Here is a 20,408-nt window from a genome sequence, read left to right as displayed (position 1 = left end):
GCAAGTCACCATAGCGACACTAACCATGGGCTGTGTCATAGATCATGTGTCCTCGCTGAGTGTGCCTCCTCATTATGGGTGATTTTTAGGAATCCACCGGTAAACAAAATATATTTTCATTATTTTGAAACATATTATTAGGCTGATTCTTAGAACTGGGGGGGGGACTGAGGGCTTATATGACATTTCATTTGGGACATTAAAAATAAAATAATGGAAAATACATGCTTCAATCATGAAGAAATGAATGTGCACCAACCAGACGGGGGTCAGCCCTTTAATATTAAAATGTATAGGTCAGTATTTCTCAAACCTGACTATGGTGTGTCTCTCTGCACCCCCCACCCCCCCCCCCAGTCCAAAAAACACATGTTTACACATGATCACAGGAAGACGGTGGGTTGTGATGTGTGTCAAAATTAATATTTCTGTCAAAATGTTCCATGTCAGGAGGAATTAAAAAAAATCTATAGACCTACAGCTGCCAGCCCCCCCCCCCAAATCCATGCTCCTCCAGGCTATCGTGCACTGATCAGTGATTGGGAGTGAGAACCATTTGAAGCTTGCAGATATAGTATAGGTAATTATTTTTCATAGATGCACCCGTCTTGTGCGTCAACCGTACGTCACACTATAGGCCTAATGGCCAACCGTACAACAGTGTTGGTGAGGAGGAGAGGGAGGGGGAAAAGCGCTGCTTTCATCCAATACATGGCTTCAGGGCAACTACAACATCACCAGAGTTTACATCCATGTTGTTGTCGTGCCCGCCGCACGCAGGGCATTTGACTTTGATGTTGACTTTGATTTCAGCTAGCCACATGTGCAGCCTAACATGAAGGCGCATGCATGCAGGCTGCTGGTGTTTGGGGTTTTGTTGCACGACCAATATATTATAAAGGAAAATCCCAAAAACAAATTCCCATAAATACAACATGTCATAAATGCACCTCCAGGGCACCATCATCGCCACCCCATTAAAACCAGTCCCAGTGATGATGGCTCGGGGACTGAGATGCGCTCGCGTCCTCGTCGATAATCGATAGACGGATGCAGGTATAGGCTTCCTCCGTACACACACACACACGCAGCATCACCACGCATCCTTACTCCACTGTGCAGCCTCTCTTATTTTCCCCTCTCCATCACCGCACATATGAGAGGACGCTCGTCGGGGGGGGGCCTCGCCTATTGATCTATACACATCTGGAACACCTCATATTTGTTTTACAAGGTAGAGGCGAGCAGCCCGTGCCCGAGACATAGAGGAGTGAGACGGCAGCAGCGGCGGCGGCAGCGGCAGCAGCAGCACCAGGACGGACCACTTGACACCTTGCTTCACGGCATCGATATGCAGTAGTGTGATAGCAGCTCTGCGGAGACGGGAAGGCCGGTCCATGGCATCTTGATATTAAAAACCGTGGGCTCTGCTGCGCATTCCTCACCGACCGTCTTTTTCCCCTTCCTGCGGAGTGGAAAGGATTAACTTGGCCACATAACGGAGGCGAGGGAGGAAAATCTTACCCAATAATTCAGTCTGACCAGATTCTGTTTTTTTGGGGGGGTGGGGTGGTTCGTGTGTGTGCGTGCTGTGTTGTGTGTGTGTGTGTGTGTGTGTGTGTGTGTGTGTGTTGGGGGAGAGATCATTATTGGACCTGCGATGGACTCCAGCGCGGGGGAACATGGCATGGCTCGACTTGGATTGTTTTTGGTTTTGATGCTGGGGCTGATGTGGAGATTTTGCGATGCCTGCCCCGCATCCTGCACTTGCAGCATCTCAAGGATTGTTTGTATTGATTCCGTGCCGGGGATCGAGGATTTCCCCGTGCTCACGTTGGATGACATGGAAAACATCACCGAGATGTAAGTGTGCATGTATGAAAAATGGTCGCGCAGACACACACAGACAGACAGACAGACAGACAGCTCGTGAACTTATTAGGATGCAATGCGTAAAGAACCACCTTCGATCGTAGGTCGCAATAATACCTAAGGGCTGGGATTATTATACTACTAATCAAGGTAATGATGGTAATGATAACATCAGCAGCGCTCGGGTGTTATTTCACCATTAGAGATTAAAGATCAATAGATATCTATGTTCTGCGCGTAATGTCAAACAACGAACATTTGTGATTTTTTATTCGCGTAACCACTGGGTTTGTCGGATCATGTAGCCAACGTGCGCGTGTGAGTGCATGGGGGTTGCGCGTGCCACTACCGACGTCGGTGTGTGTGTGCGTAATGGTGGTGAGAGTGTGCGTCAGGCTTATTTGGATTAGTCGGTGTTTCCTTTACAAAATAGCTCCAGAGGTAGTGATGGAGTAAATGTTCCGGGCCCGTTCGCAGCCTATGGAAGGTGATAATTCTCGGTCTTTGTGAAATATGGCCTCAATGTGAAAAAAAAAAAAAAAAAAAGATCCACATTGTGGCCAGATTACACACGAGAGCACAGCGGTTGTACACAACCGGAGATACAGGCTATGTATTCCCACCACAGTCATGTAGCCTGGCCTTATCTGCGTCAGTGTGCAGGCCTGTGCACCTGGTACACCCGTGCACAGGCACACAGCTGCATGGCACCCACTGGAGATGATGGAGGGGAGACATGGGTGAGCTCTCTGAGGCAGACACCCCTCGCGATAGAGGTGTCACATCAGACTGTCATGACTTTACAGTAGCTGGACCAGAACATGATTATTCTGCATTTTGCAAACAAAAAAGTCTTATAGCAGCCAAACATCTGATATTTTCCCACTCATTTTACCTATTTTTTGTGAGATCAGTGAAGATTTTGACTTTTAAATCCAGCAGTTAACTCCATTGGGCCAGATTTGTAATACTTTAGGGAATAAGGTCAACTCCTGAAGCTGCACTGGATCTTTAGAGCCCTTAAGATACTTTAACTTATATATTATAAGACAATACATTGTTTTGTTTATGGTACAATGATAGCCAAATGGTAAGGACACCATGGGCACACATGCCAAAAGTACACAACGCTGTACTATTATTCTCTTGTTATTGTATTTATTTTTTTTAGCTAAACTTAAGGAACAACCAACTTTCTCAAAGAGGGTTGAGAGCACCGCAGCACTGCTGGGAAATACATTAAATCTGTGAAACTATCTTTATATGTCTGACTGTGTAAACACATACTGTTGTAATGATTCACATTATATTGAAAATCAAATGTGCTGCAAACTTAATTCCCACAGTGAAGCAATATGAGACAATAACGTACATATAAAATGAGATATGCCTACAAAATAAACAAATATCATGTTTTTTGGTTTCAAGTTTCAATCAAACACAATTTACTTGTTTGTTTTACACTGTTACTGTGACTGTGACTGTAAATGTTAATGCAATTTATAGTGCATAAAGATGTAGTATAGATTCAGATCGAGTTGTTGAGCTCATCATTACTGCATCTAACATATCTTTCTTTGACATTTTCCCACAGATACATTGCAAATCAAAACAGACTGTTTGACATGAATGACAACAGTTTGAGACACTACATAAACCTCAGAAACCTGTAAGTATCACACCGTTTGTTTTTCATGGAAACGCCAACAGATGAAAACCGTAGATGATGTGATAACTCTACTTTTTTCACTTCCAACAGAACAGTGATAAACACCAGACTGACATCGATATCATCAGATGCATTTTTCAACAATACAAGACTTCAATATGTGTAAGAATCATTTTTTCAAAGTCATTTTCACTGATGTACACTGGAGTTGCCATGTTTGGATTTTTAATATCTCGTTTTCTTTGCTTTTAGAAATCTCAGAGACAATAATCTGTCGACGCTCTCATGGAGAATATTTCAGAACTTTAACATAACATTACCGTAAGTATCCCGTGCACTCATCGTCTGCACATCACTCTGTTCCTCTGCGAGAGCATGAGTTTCTCACGTGCTGCGTTTTCATTTGCCAGGCTCTTCCTGTATGGAAACCCTCTGGATTGTGTTTGTGAGAACTTGTGGATCAAACTGAGGCTCCAAGAAGACATAGACGGCCAGGATCTGAAATGCATGGACGATAGAGGAGAGACGACGGCCTTCGCCAGACTCACTCCACCGGACTGTGGTAATGTGAAACCAAGTTATAATTAGCAACGTTACGTATCTGATATTGAATGTTTACAGAGAGGTGATCACCTCATGGAGACATAAAACAAAGACGGAGAGAAACCTGGAAACAGATCAAGCTGTGGAAGGTTTTATATCTGCAACAGATGTTTAATTTTTGCTGTCTTTCTGTCTGTGTCTTGCAGTGGTTCCCAAAGTGGAGCTCACCCCAAAATCTGTGACCGAGATGCAGGGGAGTAACGTGGAAGCTGTGTGCACCACCACAGGTTCCCCTCTCCCTGAGCTCCTGTGGAACCTGGACCTGCTCTCCACCCAACACGAGGTGAGTGTGTGTGGGAACACTTTCACAAGGGTTCACCACTTTGAGCACCTGATTTGTTAAGGTTTTGCTTTGTGAGTAATGCAGAAAATATACTGTCATACCTTGGTAATGAGTTCTACTTAAGTTTCAAAGCAACTTTGTGAACTACAAGGGGATAAATTGAATCATTGTCAATAAATCCTATGAAAAGACCAAATCCTAATTGAACTTACTAGCAAGTCTGTTTATCCAAACCATGATATGACTTGTAGAGCTCTGTTGGTACTGTTACACATTGCCCGTGTTGTGTAACAAGAAAGGAGGAAGGTCACAAATTTCAGCAGTTTTTTTACAAAGAAAACGAACTTAAAGTAAACATGGTAATCAGTTCTGTCAGTGATGTCTGTAATGTGTGGGTGTGCGTATAGAAATAAGAGTCTGAAACACAGACACAAGCACAACACCACAGCAGGACAACTCCAGGGTTGTCACATCCCCCGCCCCCATAGGAACAGGGTCCTATAGGTGGAGTGCAAAGGACCATCCCTCTGGTGAAGTATCTACTATAAGTATGTTTAAATCAAATGCAACAATTTTACACTACATTTAAACAACTACGCAATAAATTTAAATTGCTTACCGGGATGTTAAAGTACCGATACCTAATCCACCGTTCACCGACTCCCAATCAGCAACTTGGTACCTAGGAAGCAATTTTTAACGATTTGGGAGAAGGAAACAAGGATGGGATAAGCAACTCATGTCTTTAAGGTAATGCTCTTGACAAGGCATCAGCCATCACATTTTCAGAACCCTTAATATGATGAGTCTCCAGATGGTATGGTTGTAAAAAACAAACACCATCTCATTAAGCGTTGGTTTGGGTTCTGTAGCGAATGCAGAGAAGTTAAAGGATTGTGGTCAGTGTAAACAACTAAAGGCCTACATCCCTGACCGACGTACACCTCGAAGTGCTGCAACGCCCAAATTAATGCCAGTGCTTCTTTCTCTACAATGGAGTAATTCAACTGGTAAGAGTTAAACTTGGCGAGAAAAAAAGCTGACCGGCCTCTCAATCCCTGTTGCATCTTGCTGCAACAACACAGCACCAGCACCCAAATTGCTGGCATCCACCTTCAGCTGGACCGGCTTCTCCAACTGTGGAGCTGCAAGCACAGGAGCACAAGTTAGCAAAGCTTTCGCATCATTAAAGGCTTTCTGACACCGATCTGACCACTGGAAAAACCTGGTGTAACTTTATTTATTACAATTTAATTTAATTTTAATTCACCTTTGGAATACCTCTCCCCTGACTATCTGCCCAACCAATGCTAACTACCTTCTCTAGACCCTAGTCTTCATGCATTTCATGACAGGTGTTTTAAACACAAGACCAATGACCAGATAAAGCCCCAGCTATGCTGTTCCTCACCAGACGGACATGGACATGTACCCAAGACACAAAGTCAAATCAAGTTTATGCACAAAAATAACAAACAAAAATAACAAACCAACAGCCCCCCCCCCCGAGAGAGATACTGTTGCTTATTCCTACCAGGAAAGGTAACTCCAAAGGTAAATCCCTTTATGCCTCAGACCAGGAACAATTGTCTGTGTCTGGAATTCCTTGGCATTTGTCCAACTGAGGACCCTTCGCTGCAAAACCACTGTAGTGTTTTAACACCTGATAGCCAAACTTCCTCCTAATTAGTGCCTGATCATTAATGCAATTAGTACCACAGATGTAAGCTAAAAGTACTACATTCACACCCTAAAGTGATCACACAACCTGGACACACACACAGGCAACAACTAACACTATAACAATGTTGGTCATGGTCTTTTCATGGCGTCTGTTGATAATAATGACAAGCTTTGTCCTTTAAGTCACAAATAGGAAGATTTCAGTTGAGTGGGACTGTTGGGACTATGTAGACCTGAGGTTCCTGAAAGATGAGACTTGACTTTAGACTCAAAGGCATCAAATTTGGATCCAAGCAGAATCGTTATGACTTCTGTGTAAAAAAACTATGAACACATTATTGTTAAAATGATGAACAAATATTATGACACCTCAAAAACTCGCTTATAATTTTCAGGCTTGTGGCTTAATTTATGAAACTTGGTTGGTCAAGACCTGATACTTGACTGGAGAGCTGATTGGACGAGTGTCAGTTATCACATATCAATATGTTTAGCAAAAGCTAATATTTTTTTAAATGATAAATACTGATAATTAGTAACATCTGTGTTGACCTATTTCCTTTTTCACTGTTTATTCATCACATTTAGCTTTTGTTTTAAATTAATCTATTGATATACTTCTAGCTCTGTGGACTTTCCCATTACTTTTAGCTATAGGCCAATTATTTTCACTATTTGACTACTATTTCAACTGTATATCCAGTACTTTTAGTTAACACTAAAACCTTTTAACTAGTAATCTTAACTATTTCAACTGTTTTAGCTAATTATTTTCTTTCTTTATCCATCACATTTAGCTCATGTATGAAAAGTTGATCTATTTATGTACTTTTAGCTTATTTGGACTGTTCCATTTTTGTAAAACTAAATATTTTACTGCTACTTTTTTACCTGTATATCCAGTATTATGATTATTTTCATTGTTTATGTATTACTTTTAGCTGACTTTTTATCAGTTTACTGATTAACATACGTTTCTACTTTTTGACAACATAGTTCCAATACTAATTATTTTGACTGTTTATTCACAATTTTCCTGCAACTATTTCAACTCCATCCATCTATACATCCAATTATCCATTGATCCAGTAATCCAGTAATTAAGTACTGTTAATAAACAATTTAAAGCATTTATTATTAAGTATTCTTCATAAAGTGACCAACATAATTTATGCTATGTGTTACACTTGACTGGGGTTGGTGGGAGATGTGTACTGTTCCGTCGTGTCTGTTTGTTATTGTCTGATATTTGTCCCTGTACTAAAGATCACACCAGATCCTTATAAACAGGACACACTGCATAATGTACACGGTATTGGTGTGTCTGCAGATCGAAGCACTGGAAACAAAGAGCACCCTCACCTTGTCAGGCCTGTCTCCTGACGATAATGGCAGGGTGATCATATGCAGCGCTGAGAACATGGTCGGTCAGACGGAGGCCACCCTGCAGCTTAATATTCTCTGTAAGGCTTCTTGCTTCTCTGTCATCATTAACTGTGAATGTTAAGCAATAATAGCATTACAGCATGCATCTTTAAGAATTACATTTACTGTGTGAGTTTGTCTAATTTCCTCTCAGATGATCTTTTAAATGCTGCCTTCTAGACAGTTTTTCCAGTGGAAGCACAAGGCTCCTCAGTTTGTTCTAATTTCTGTCTCTCTGCAAATCTTATTGACTCTCAATGTTTCCTGTTCATAACTCTTCCTCCTGTGAAGCTCCTCGTGCCTCGCCGTGCTCCTCTGCCTGTTTAGTGCAACATTTCTCCTCATTCCCCTCTTTCCATGTTTTCCCGGTGTCACAGTTCAAACGTTGTGCGATCAGTCCCTCCGCTGTCGACCAAACCTTCCATCCCCAGTTGCATCTCTTCTCTAATCCCATGAATGTTGCCTTTCCTCACTGGTGTTTCATCCTGGTGTTTATGTCCTGTCATCCCGTGATTACTCTTCCTCTACTGTTGCCTCCGTGTCAGTTGCCCCCACCATCCAGCAGCTGCTGGGGCCGGAGCAGAACCACCACTGGTGCATCCCCTTCAGCGTGACGGGGAACCCCAAGCCCGAGCTTCAGTGGTACCACGAGAACGTGCCCCTCCAGGAGCAGGACTACATCCACACGCAGATCCACCTGTCCACCGACACCGAGGACCACGGCTGCCTGCAGCTGGTCAACCCCACGCACATTCACAATGGCGTGTACAGGCTGGTGGCAAAGAACAAGTACGGCCGGGACGAGAAGAAGGTCTCTGCACACTTCATCGTCCCACCTGAGCCACGTATGACTAGTCTGTGTTTTATATGGATTAATTTAGTAAGAAGTTATATTATTATTATTGAACAAGAATCGTTTGTGTCTTTGAAGTTGAGTAATAGAGATTTTTTTCCCATTTTTAGCGGAAGAGTCCGACTACTACTGTAAGTAATGATTTAGCTTTATAAAGCCTTAATAGATTAAGAATAAATATATATGAAGTTAAAATTAACTCTACCATGCTGTGTATCTTTTCCTCCTCCTGTGGCCTGTGCCTGCATCTTTTCTTCTGACCAGATACCACGGGTAAGTTTATGGACTTTTAAAAAGCTCATGTCTACTCATAGTCAGCTTTATAAAACATGTTTGGGTTAAATAGTTTTCATTTTCAAATGTTTAGACAAGAATTTTGATTATTTGATTGTTTTTTATTGCTATTTTTGCAGATTCCCCGCTCCCCCCGTTGGACGACAGTGTTGCTGTAAGTGATCAGCACCCCTTTACCATCTAAAGCAGTGGTTTCTAACCTTTTGGTGTGTGGCCCCTTAAAATGAATGTGTCAGCTGTGAGCTGTTCAATCAAAGATATCTTTCTTATTATTTTTACAAGGTCTGAAAGGGCAAAAAATGTATTATTATAAATTATTATTTTATAAATAGAGAAGAGCAACGATTAGAGGAATGTAAAAAAAATATCGGTTTTGTGTAGCAGGCATCACAGAGCTCTTTACTAGTTACACCATACTTAGCAGTTTTATTGTCCTTCGGTTCTTCAAGATTTTGGAAATATTCCTCTGAGATTCTGTTACATGGTGACACAACTGAATCAAGAAAATCAGCAAATTTGTCAGCTGCACATTCATTCGTCGTAAACCTCCTTTGGATTCAGATCGTGTGACTGGGGAGGAAGAACACTTAACGACTTGTTATGTTCATGAAACTGGTTTGAGGCGACCTTTGCTTTACAACATGCATTATGATGTTGGAGAAACCATTAGAAGATCGTAAACTGTGTCCATAAAGGGTCAGCAGCAATACTCCGACACGCTGAGACATGATTGACTGGTATCAAAGGGCCAAAAGCAAGCCAATCTTCAACTCTAGTCTTTGGTGTCCACTGCAGCCTCAGATTTCTGTCGTCAACAAATCATTTCTGTCCACAGTCCACGTTTTTTGTTTTTTCGCACTGTTCTGCGTGAACTTCAGAGACGGTTGTTCTGACGATCCCAGGAGATCAACAGTTTCATAAATGCTTAAAGCAGCGTGTCTGGCACCATGGTCACAGATAATAAGATCACATTTTTTTGATATTCGGTGTGAACAGTAGCTAAAGCTTCTCATCTATATCTGCAGGATTTTGTACATTTCGGCTGACCGAAGATTTGCTGATTGAATTATTGCACTCACAACCAAGTGTACAGGGTGTCCCTAATAAAGTGCTGTGTGAATGTATGCTTTTCCTATCATGGGCCTTATGGTGGATCCTGGTCGCTGGTTGGTAGCGACTGATCTAAAAGATGTGAGATGTCTTTTAAAGCTGTTTCAAACACTCTTGTTGTTTTACTTTCTTCCCAGGTGTATGTAGTTGTTGGAATCGCAGGAGTTGCATTGACCGGCTGTGTCCTGATGGTGATAATTCTGAAATGTGGAAGAAACTCCAAGTTTGGTATTAAAGGTGAAATATTTTTTATTTATGCCCAGAGTTAGAGTTGACACAATCTTTGTGCCCATCCATTGAATATGGATAAAGCCATCAACCAGCTAGCTTAGCCTACAGAGCCAGGCTAGCTGTTTACTACAGTTTTCACCATAGACTATATATATATAGATAAGATAAGATAAGATAAAATAAGATAAGATAACATTATTGATCCCACACTGGGGAAATTCCCTTGTTACACCAGAATACAAATATAAAAGAAGTAAACAGTATGAATAAATAACAAATATACTGAATATGTACATAATATACACATTTCACGATACAATATTTCAGTAAAGTGCAGTGGTACAGGATGATAGCACAAGGGGATACTGAGATAGACAAAAAAAAACATGTGAATAATATAATATGACGTTATTTGCTAAAGATGGACGTCAGATCTCCACTAACTCCCACTATCCAGAGATGAAGCTCAAATATTCCGGATACAAATGCTGCCATCTTGGTCTGTTGGAGCCAGTAGCTATCAGTCGATACACGTGCTCGACCAATCAGGAGTCAGTCTCAGCTGTCAATCCTGACGTTTTACTGTATTTTCATAGTATTAAAGAACAAATTACAACCAAACCTGCTAGAAAAAATATTATACTATTCATGCTAAGCTAAGCCAACAAACGTCTGATAATAGCCTAAGATGTAATGGGACAGATGTGAGAGTCTTCTAATCAGTCTTCTAATCTCGTGTAGTTTCTCCACCAGAGAAAGCATAAGCATATTTTGTGAAACTTAAATTTACAGTTATTAAACTGTTTATACACCAGTTACAATTATATATTAATAAAGATTTACTGAATCGGTATCATACTATTTAAAGTGTTAAACTTAGTGTTGACTTAAAGCTCATTGCAAGTTCCACTGTGTCAGTGTAAGAGTGACTGTAGGAATTTACTAGGAGTCCTACTTTGTGCTGAGCTCATGTTCTCATATTGATTCAGGAAGACTTCTGTCTATAATCATCTGATATGTTCTCCTTGATTACATTTCTCCAACCTTGCTCCACCTCCTCTTTATCTATGACCACCACCCTTCTCGTCTTCCCTCTCCTCCTTCTCTTTCCTCTCCAACCTCTTTTCCCTCTCCTCCTTCTCTATCCTCTCTCCCTCTCTTCCCTCTCGTCCTCCTCTTTCCTCTCTCCCTCTCTTCCCTCTCCTCCCTAGGCTCCTCCTCAGTCATCAGTAATGACGATGACTCCGCCAGCCCTCTTCATCACGTCTCCAATGGCAACAACACCCCGTCGTCCTCGGAGATGGGTCCAGACGCAGTGATCATCGGGATGACAAAGATTCCTGTCATTGAGAACCCACAGTACTTCCGCAACTCCGGCAGCATGCTGAAATCTGACACGTGTGAGTTACCGCCTCGCTCGACCAATGCCTGGTAACCCGGACCTTTTCTGATAAATCCATGCAGGGATCACTGCTGGACCCCAGATCTATTGTCAGCGTCCTGCTGCATCGTGATAGAGACTCCAGCTCTACGGGGGCAGCAGGACATACGGATAATGTTCGGAAACACAAGCTTGTTAACAAAAGGCTCAATGCAGCAGACTGAACCTGAGTGGTTTGTTCTTGTTGTTTTCTTTCATCAATTGAAAAATAATTAACCGATACATCCGATCCATTTTTGAAGATCTGCTGGTTCTTGCTTTTGTCGTCAAATATATTTTTTAGACTAAACGAGAGAGTGATTAATCAAAGAAATCAATTAATAAAATCTAGTTTGACTATAACTATATTGTTGACAATAATCATAATCTCAAGTCAAAAAACATTTTATGGTAGAACTCTCAATCTTTTGCATTTATAAGCAGTTGGCAAATATTTTATAAATACTATAATGTTGTCATTATCAGCTTTAAGGGCTTTTTAGTACAACATTTGAAGAGTGTGTGTTTAACCATATAATCCAGCCTTCACTCAACAGTGTGCTGCTTATACAGTAAATGCTGAATACAGGCACTTAAGATAGTATTTTTTCCATTTTACATAAACCAAAGTCGCCACTTTAATCAAAATGCACATGTGACCTTGAGTGTGATTTGTCATCTTGTGCATTAAAGTTGTCCAGCACATCAAGAGACACAACATCGTCCTGAAGCGGGAGCTGGGAGAGGGAGCCTTCGGGAAGGTCTTCCTCGCCGAGTGCTACAACCTGACACCAGACCAGGAGAAGCTCCACGTGGCAGTGAAGGTACACATCCGGAAAATAATCAATGCACTTGTCAGTTCAGTCAGTGAGTTCTTCTGGCTACAAGTGTGTCGCTGTAGATAGCGCTTCTCACCGCGTGTCCTGTCGTCTCTTTGTGTCTCTGCCTTTTTCGTCCAGACCCTGAAAGAGGCCAGCGAGAGCGGCCGGGCAGACTTCTACAGAGAGGCCGAGCTGCTCACCAACCTGCAGCACGAGCACATCGTCACCTTCTACGGCGTGTGTGTCGAGAGCGACCCCCTCATCATGGTGTTTGAATATATGAAACATGGTGACCTCAACAAGTTTCTCAGGTAGGAGACTTCTGCAGATACTGGCCTGTCTTTTAAAGGAATAGTTGAAGAAGATCGACACCTACTTCATATCTGTATGTTCAATATGAAGCTACAATCAGCAATATTAGCTTGTTTCTGGAAACAGAGGACACAGCCAGGACGTCACCTCTAAAGATCACTTATCAATACTTTAATTTAAATTTGTTTCAAAAATATCTAAAGAGCGCAGACCACCGCCAATGCCGAACAGTCCCCTGAAATCGCACAGTTTCACACACTCATCGATATCAGTCCCCTTAGTAATCATCAAGATCCATTAATTATTCTCTGGGAAAACAGAGAAAATGTTAAAAAAAACGATTATGTTAAAGAAAGTGAGAAAGAAATTCCTGTATCCGCCTTCTGATTCAAATCCACATCAAAATTAAATGGATTCTTCCCTGACTCATATTGCATCCTTCCAACAAGTTTCCTTGTAGTCCGTCAAGTAGTTCTTGCGTAATATTGCTTACAAACCAACAATGGTTGACAACGTCCTTTTTGCAGGTATTATTATCATTATAGCATTTTTTGGTCAATTGTGGAAGGGTAATTTTAGTAGATTGAAATTGTGCTTTCCCTATAAGGGCCCTCAGCAGAACCCATTCGTCCGCTAAGGCCCAACATTCCCCTCATGAAACCACATTTGAATTCACTAGATCCAGATTTTTATTTGGATCTGCACCAAAATTACACACACTCACAGATATACGAGCATACCTCCTCTTTCATCAAGATCCATAAATTATTCTCTAAGAAATCAATGAAAATATTGAATATCTCACAATGTTCAAGACCCATGCCACATCCTTCTACCAAGTTTGGAGGTTATTTGTCCAGTAGTTTTTGTGTAATCCTGCCCACAAATACAAACCAACCAACCAACCAACACAGTGTAACGGACGAAAACATAACCTCCTCTCTGGACCTAACTATCACAAGATTTCTTATTCATTTCTTTATCATTAATCATTGGAGTGTATTTGTGGTACTTTTCAGTTCTGCTTTATTCAAATGAAATACTACGACAGACGAGCTACTGAGAGTTTTTTGGGGTTGCAGGTCTCATGGTCCTGATGCAGTGCTGATGGCAGACGGTCAACACAATATCCTGGTGGAGCTCACCCAGTCCCAGATGCTGCACATTGCCCAACAGATTGCGGCTGGCATGGTCTACCTGGCCTCTCAGCACTTTGTCCACAGAGACTTGGCAACCAGGAACTGCCTGGTCGGAGAGAACCTGCTGGTCAAGATAGGGGACTTTGGCATGTCCAGAGACGTTTACAGCACAGACTATTACAGAGTGAGTGTTTCTCGTCATCTCGGTCTCTCACTCTCGCAGTCACACACTCATAGACATTCATATATATGCACAGAAATATGGAAATGTACCCACATACCACAGTCTCAAATATGTAATTAGAATTTTTTTTTCCAGTTCTATTCTGAAATAACTGTAGCAGCAAAAATGACAATTTAACCAGAGGTATTTTATCTTTTTAATACCATTTAAATGCAAATACTATAATTTGCATAAAATTACTGTTTCCATGGTAATAGGGGCAACAGTGCAAAAAGGCATGGGCAGTTTCTTTTTTTTTCTCCCTGGGCATGAAGTTAATGCCTCTCTACACTTCCTGAGCAGCTTCATATTAAAGCTCTGAGGGGTTATGATGTATGCTATGGTCGGCTGATGCTTGTGAGGAGATTACACTTTTTTATAATGACTTGAAAAAAATGTAAAATGTGTCATGTTGAGGAACAGATGGATGCGTTTCATCTCCTCCTTCTCTGTCTCAGATCCCAGTTTGAATCCCACAGTGCCCTCTCCTGGCCAAACTGGAATCAGAAATATATAATATAAAAAAACAACTTGCAGATGCATGTGCCTGCATCAGATACGATCAACATAAAGAGGCCCTGTCACCAGCTCCTCATATCAAATGTTTTGATCAGAAACAAAGCAAAAGCATGAACGCAGCTCACAGCATAAACACTGTCTTGTTTCGCTTTATCGCTGCTTCTATTGTGCAAATCACATAATGAATTAGATTAGTCGGGAAAACCAATATAGATGCCACAGCAACATTTGCAGTGAGTAAATCCAGGATTACATAGAAATACATTAGGCCTACTAATGTTAATATGTATTTTATAAGATGAAGACGCAATTTAAACACTGGTGAAGAGAGTTTTTAATATTCATTTGAAATTGGTTATTTTTCATTCACAAAAGCAGATTCTTAATTGTTGTTTTGGAAGCGCAACAATTAGAGATTATCTTAGAATTAATTATGCTGCGAGGAGGCTTTTCACTTTCGCAGTTTAATATTTCTTCAAGAAAAAGTTATAGAGGAAACATTACTGATCATTTTCATGCTCAAATCATTTTTATCATGACTCTATATTTGGCCAAAACCCTGATACTGGCTTAAATATTGCACATTTGATAGTTTGGTGATGGTGAATATAAGTTTGTGAAGGTGAAGTAATGAAAAGATGCAATAGATCCGACCTTCATGAGTTATAATCCCAATTATATCTAGTGATACCTAAAAATATCCCAATAAACACATTTGGAACATCATACTCTTGGGGTCTTGTGGTGATGGTTTCTAAAAAGGACGTCTCTCTCTCTCTCTCTCTCTCTCTCTCTCTGCAGGTGGGCGGACACACGATGCTGCCGATCCGCTGGATGCCCCCGGAGAGCATCATGTACCGGCGGTTCACCACGGAGAGCGACGTGTGGAGCCTCGGGGTGGTGCTGTGGGAGATCTTCACCTACGGCAAACAGCCCTGGTACCAGCTCTCCAACAATGAGGTCAGTCTCTGTCTTTCTCCGGCTCGCAGTGAGCACACAGCTCAGTCAGATTACATGTATTTACGTCAGGTTCATGTCCGACACTAACACACTGAGACGTTGCTCCTGATGGTCTCGCTATAGCAAAGGTTTGAAGCTGGAGTACATGACAGAGGAAAAAACACAGACACATATGATGAGGGAGAGTGGACAGATGAAGTCCAACACTCTGACTAATCCAATCTCCAAATTCCAATGAATCTCCACTTAACCGAACCCCACATGAGGAAAACATGCAAAGACCCCAGAAGAAGTGGGATACGAACCATGAACCTTCTTGCTGTGAGGCGACAGTGCACCACAACAGGGGTGCCTCCCTCTTTTTTCCATAAAGATTCATGAATTATTCTTTAAGAGATCAACCAGAATTTTGAAAAACGCCCTAATGACAGACCTAAAGTCGAGCAGGCAAAAAAAGACGAAAACTTAATATTGGTATGTTGTTTGTCCTGCTGATTTGGCCTACTAACAAAATCCACAGTCGGAGCTGCACTAACTTCTGATGTCGTGATTTTAATTGTAATTGTTGTCTTAGTTTTTGGTTGATATCCCTTCCCTACTCTGATGTCACATTTCATCTCAACATCGGTCATATCTATTGCATCGCTCTCATCTAGACGTCACAGACAAGCAGCAGACAGTTATTGTCCCCCTGTGTCCTGCAGGTGATCGAGTGCATCACCCAGGGCCGCGTGCTGCAGCGGCCCCGCACCTGCCCTAAAGAGGTGTACGACCTGATGCTGGGCTGCTGGCAGAGGGAGCCCTACATGAGGCTGAACATCAAGGAGATCCACAGCATGCTCCAGAGCCTCGCCAAGGCCTCGCCCGTCTACCTGGACATACTGGGCTGATGCGCCAGCGTGTCGTGTGTGTTCTCCGCGTGCATGTGGGCTTCGTGAGTGTTTTTCCGCGTGTCGGTGTGTTTGACATGAAGCGACAGGAGAGGAGAGGAGAGGAGAGGAGGGAGAGAAGTGCGTGTGTGAGGTTGTGTCTGTGTTCATCACCTGGCTGTAAATGTAACTGTAAATGCTCTCGTCCTCATCACATGAAGAAAAGCCTTAAATCTCAAGTGATTTTATTTTTGCTTTTTCTGGACTCGTCCATCTGCAGATGTTACCGAAGCATGTTTCACAAACGGAAACCAAAATGTATACAGGATCAATATCATCAACACTACATACATACATACATACATACATACATACATACATACATACATACATACATACATACATACATACATACATACATACATACATACATACATACATACATACATACATACATACCTGTGAAAGGCATAAAAGCTAAATGAAACTAATTACTGGGCTTCACAGTGTGTCTCTCCATCATGGACAGAATTAGTACTTTGCTGTGGACAGAGCTTTCTCCTCTCATTCAGCAGTGTCTGCCAAAAGATAAAAATATTCATGAACTTACAGCCAAAGCTTTTTCCTTTATATATCCCACACTCTTTTAAATATTTGTAGAATTCATAAAGTCCGTTCTCACATGGAGCTGTTGATTTAATCTGAGGTGTTTGAGCCGTCCACAGATGCTTGTTTGAATTTTAAACATATTTATGATTATACACGTGTTTAAAAACCCATATAGATTATCATAGATAGTTATTATACATAACGTACGACAGAGCATGAGGGCCATTTTGAAGAAAAACAAATTGGAGATTTTGAAAATTAAGTCATAATATTACAAGATTAAAGTTGTAATTCAATTCGAAAAAATATTTACAAAAGTAGCAAATAAGGTGCAAGGAGAATCACGAGTTTATTCATTACAACTTTACTTTGGTAATAAAGTTATAATATTATGAATTTATTATTGTAATATTTCAACTTTATTCCTGTAATATTATGACTTAATTCTCATAATATTCCAATTTTGTTCCTGTAATATTTTAACTTTAATCTTAAAAGCTTTTTTTTTAAAAACATGACCCTTATACTCCGCTGTAATAACCTGCTCAAGTCCACTGAAGGATTTCCAAATGTAAAACCAATGCTATTGTTGTGAGACACGAGGGAAAACAACACAGTTTTTTTTATTTTATCTTACAATGCTGATATCATAAGTCCTATTTTCTGTAAATATCCTATTCATATTTGACACTAAGAACACCAGCTCATCAGTATTTACAGAGTGGTGTTTTAAATGTTGTTCATTTGACGCACATGAAGCACAAAGAATGAGGACTCGGCCGTGTGGAGCCGGGTCTGATCCGGAAAACAGACGAGCGCAGGTCGTTTTTTTTACTTTTCATTCAGTAGCGATGCCATTTAGCAAATCCCTGCTGTTGGGTGTCTGTGAGTGACGTGGTCGTGTGTGCATCTCCCGACGCAGGTTCTCAAACGCTGTGTGTGATGCTGATGTTTTCGGTGTTTGACGAGAGAAGATTAACCTCTGGAGCCTCCTCCTCAGCTTCTGTCTGATGCAGGTTACATGTATGGAGGATTTCTTTTTTGTTTGCAGCATCGTGTGTGTATTGAAGTCCCAGCCTGTTTATGTGTCATTTATTTCCATTACAAGAGCAGATCTCATCTTTAGTGGGCTAAGAGAGTGCAGTAAAAGGATTCATTAAGAGGCTGATTGCCCTTAAAGTGTCCCTGGGGTGTTTTCCTCTCTCTGAGCGGTCCCAGTCAGCCGGGCTGGAGCTGATGCTGCTCCTCGCTCTGGGCAGCGCTGAAGCACATTTCTAGGCATTTTTTTTGGGGGGGGAAGACCTTAACAAACGGAAACTAGTTTTAAAATGCTTTGCTGTTATTGCTTTCTAAATTAAGTGGTTTTCCTGAGATGTCAAAAAAAAAAAGTCCTGAATTAAACTTTGCAAAAACAGCAGCAGTCACGCCCTCATAACAACCACCCTGCATTTCCATAAGGAGACATTAAGCATTAAGGCTCTATGTTATGTTAAGTGCACTTTGTAGCGTTACTTGACAAATGCACAACCTTAGTTGCACTTAGATATGGAAAAAAAAAGTCACCCCCGCTACGCCGGCTATGTCCGAACATCTTGTCCTCCATGATGGTTTCTTTATCCCACGTCTGTCCGCTCTGTATAATAACCACGTGTCCGCTGTACATAACCTGCTGTCCATTCTGTACAGTTCTGATATTTGTCTATATGAATAGTAGGATATGTTTAATAGTATAATCTGTTCTAAGCAGGTATCATGTCAAAACCGTGTGACATCTATTGAAGACAATGTGTTATGGGCCACTGGCAATACAAACTATATGTAAATAGGATTTTATTTGTGCTACATTGTATAATTTCTTTGTGCTCGTTCATAATACCGGTGAGAATACAATCCTTTTTTTGGCAACTTTTGATCTGCGGAGGACTTTCTTTGAACAATGTGTTTTTCTCTGAAGAAGAAGAAGAAGAAGAAGAAGAAGAAGAAGAAGAAGAAGAAGAAGAAGAAGAAAAGAAAAAAAAAAGAAAAATGATCTCCTCTTTCCTCTCCACTGTGATGGGGAGCTCACACAGAGGCTGTTTGAGATGCTGCCTGTATGAAAAGGGGGGACCATAGACTCTGGATCTGATTCGACATCAGGACCCCTCCTGGCCGACAGGCGTCCAAGCAGACGTGCGGCCCGCTGGCACGGAGGTCAAAGGTCGCCTCCCAGCCCGACCCCGCCGCTCGACCTCTGATTTGAACTGTAGCCTATCTTGATCCTCTTTCAGATGAATAACTGTGACTTTGCATCATGAATAGTATATTATTTTGAATGTAATCTAGAAGAGGGGTCGGGACCTTTTTTGAATGTAATCTATCTTTGCGGGGGTTATCGGGGGAGGGGCGGAGAAGGACTCATGATTTTTTTGTAAATACATGGTAAAGAAAAAAAGACGACAGTTTTCATTCCTGTGCAGATAACGACAAATTTTACTTACAGTGTGAATACAAAGAGAGAGAGAGTGAGCGTGTGTGAGCAATGTCTCTGAGGTGGTGCATGTGCACGTTTGCACATGCATCTGTATGCAAGAGTGTGTGTGTGTGTGCGTGTGTGTGCGTGTGTGTGTGTGTGTGCGTGCTCCTCTGGCAGATTTAATCCTGCTTTAATCAGCCAGTTCTATCAATCAATTCAATGCTTTGTGCATCATGTGAGTAGCTTATCCACAATTAATGGAAATGTTCCTTGTGATACTGTGCATTTAATAAAGGTGGTATGTCTTACAATACACCGTGCTCCCTCAGGACTCTTCATGTCTCCCTCATAGAGTTTACGTGCACAGTGTGGAGCGACTGTGGCTGGACATGTTTGGTAAATATATACGCCTGGTCGCCTCTCAACACTCTGAGAGTTACATCAATACCACGCTGATGTTAAATACGACAGCAACACAGATTTAGATACTTGTACTTTTATCCTACTTTTTACTTCTATGTACACAGGAAACTGCACTTGCTTGTGTTTCCTTTGACCTGCATGACTGAGAACCTTCACACATATTTCTACTGGACTACATTTCATATTGTAAGGTGAAATATTGTACTTTCTAGTCTACTATATTAACAGCTTTAGTTGGTGATTACTGAATTATAACAAATTGGCCACAATGTCTTGTTTGGATTAATTAAAGCCTTGACATTGGAACAATCCATCCATTATCTATACTGCAGGTCCTTTGAGGGTTGCTGGAGCTAATCCCAGCTGGGTGAAGCCTGGACAGGTCACCATCGAAAGATCCTGACCAAGCTGGGAGTCGAACCTGCAACCTAGTTGCTGAGAGGCGACAGAAAAATAAAAAATAAAAGAGGGATGAACAGGAGGAGCGAAATGCCCCCAGTACCTAGCTCCCTTATATTTACCATAAACACTGTTCTATGTGTTGACATTCTGAAGAAATTAACAGGAGCAGTGAAATGGTGGCAAATGAAAATGTGTTCAGAAACAGCTTTCCTAAATCCTATTAATCATGACTCCAT

The 20,408-nt window shown here is 41.4% G+C and overlaps 1 protein-coding gene across 1 annotated transcript; it reads left to right on the top strand.

Moving 5' to 3' along the window:
- The first annotated feature begins 1,592 nt into the window (after positions 1-1,592).
- ntrk2b (neurotrophic tyrosine kinase, receptor, type 2b) lies at positions 1,593-19,660 on the top strand. The gene is made up of 18 exons (XM_035184181.2): positions 1,593-1,863; positions 3,467-3,541; positions 3,632-3,703; positions 3,794-3,862; positions 3,952-4,103; positions 4,291-4,427; positions 7,441-7,573; positions 8,081-8,380; positions 8,499-8,519; positions 8,653-8,661; positions 8,802-8,836; positions 9,930-10,029; positions 11,235-11,423; positions 12,137-12,267; positions 12,403-12,575; positions 13,659-13,899; positions 15,259-15,417; positions 16,122-19,660. The coding sequence occupies exons 1-18, from the start codon at positions 1,661-1,663 to the stop codon at positions 16,305-16,307; spliced, it is 2,385 nt and encodes a 794-aa protein (XP_035040072.1). The 5' UTR covers positions 1,593-1,660; the 3' UTR covers positions 16,308-19,660.
- The last annotated feature ends 748 nt before the right edge of the window (positions 19,661-20,408 follow it).

This window comes from Hippoglossus stenolepis, chromosome 18, assembly GCF_022539355.2.
Source record: "Hippoglossus stenolepis isolate QCI-W04-F060 chromosome 18, HSTE1.2, whole genome shotgun sequence".
Taxonomy (NCBI): Eukaryota; Metazoa; Chordata; class Actinopteri; order Pleuronectiformes; family Pleuronectidae; genus Hippoglossus; species Hippoglossus stenolepis.
Note: the sequence above shows the minus strand (reverse complement) of the source record. Positions and strands in the feature narration are given on the sequence as shown.

Coding starts and splice junctions, on each gene's coding strand:
- ntrk2b (XM_035184181.2), top strand. CDS start 1,661: ATGGACTCCAGCGCGGGGGAACATGGCATGGCTCGACTTGGATTGTTT. Junction 4,428..7,440: donor TGCTCTCCACCCAACACGAG/GTGAGTGTGTGT, acceptor GTGTGTCTGCAG/ATCGAAGCACTGGAAACAAA. Junction 15,418..16,121: donor ACCAGCTCTCCAACAATGAG/GTCAGTCTCTGT, acceptor TGTGTCCTGCAG/GTGATCGAGTGCATCACCCA.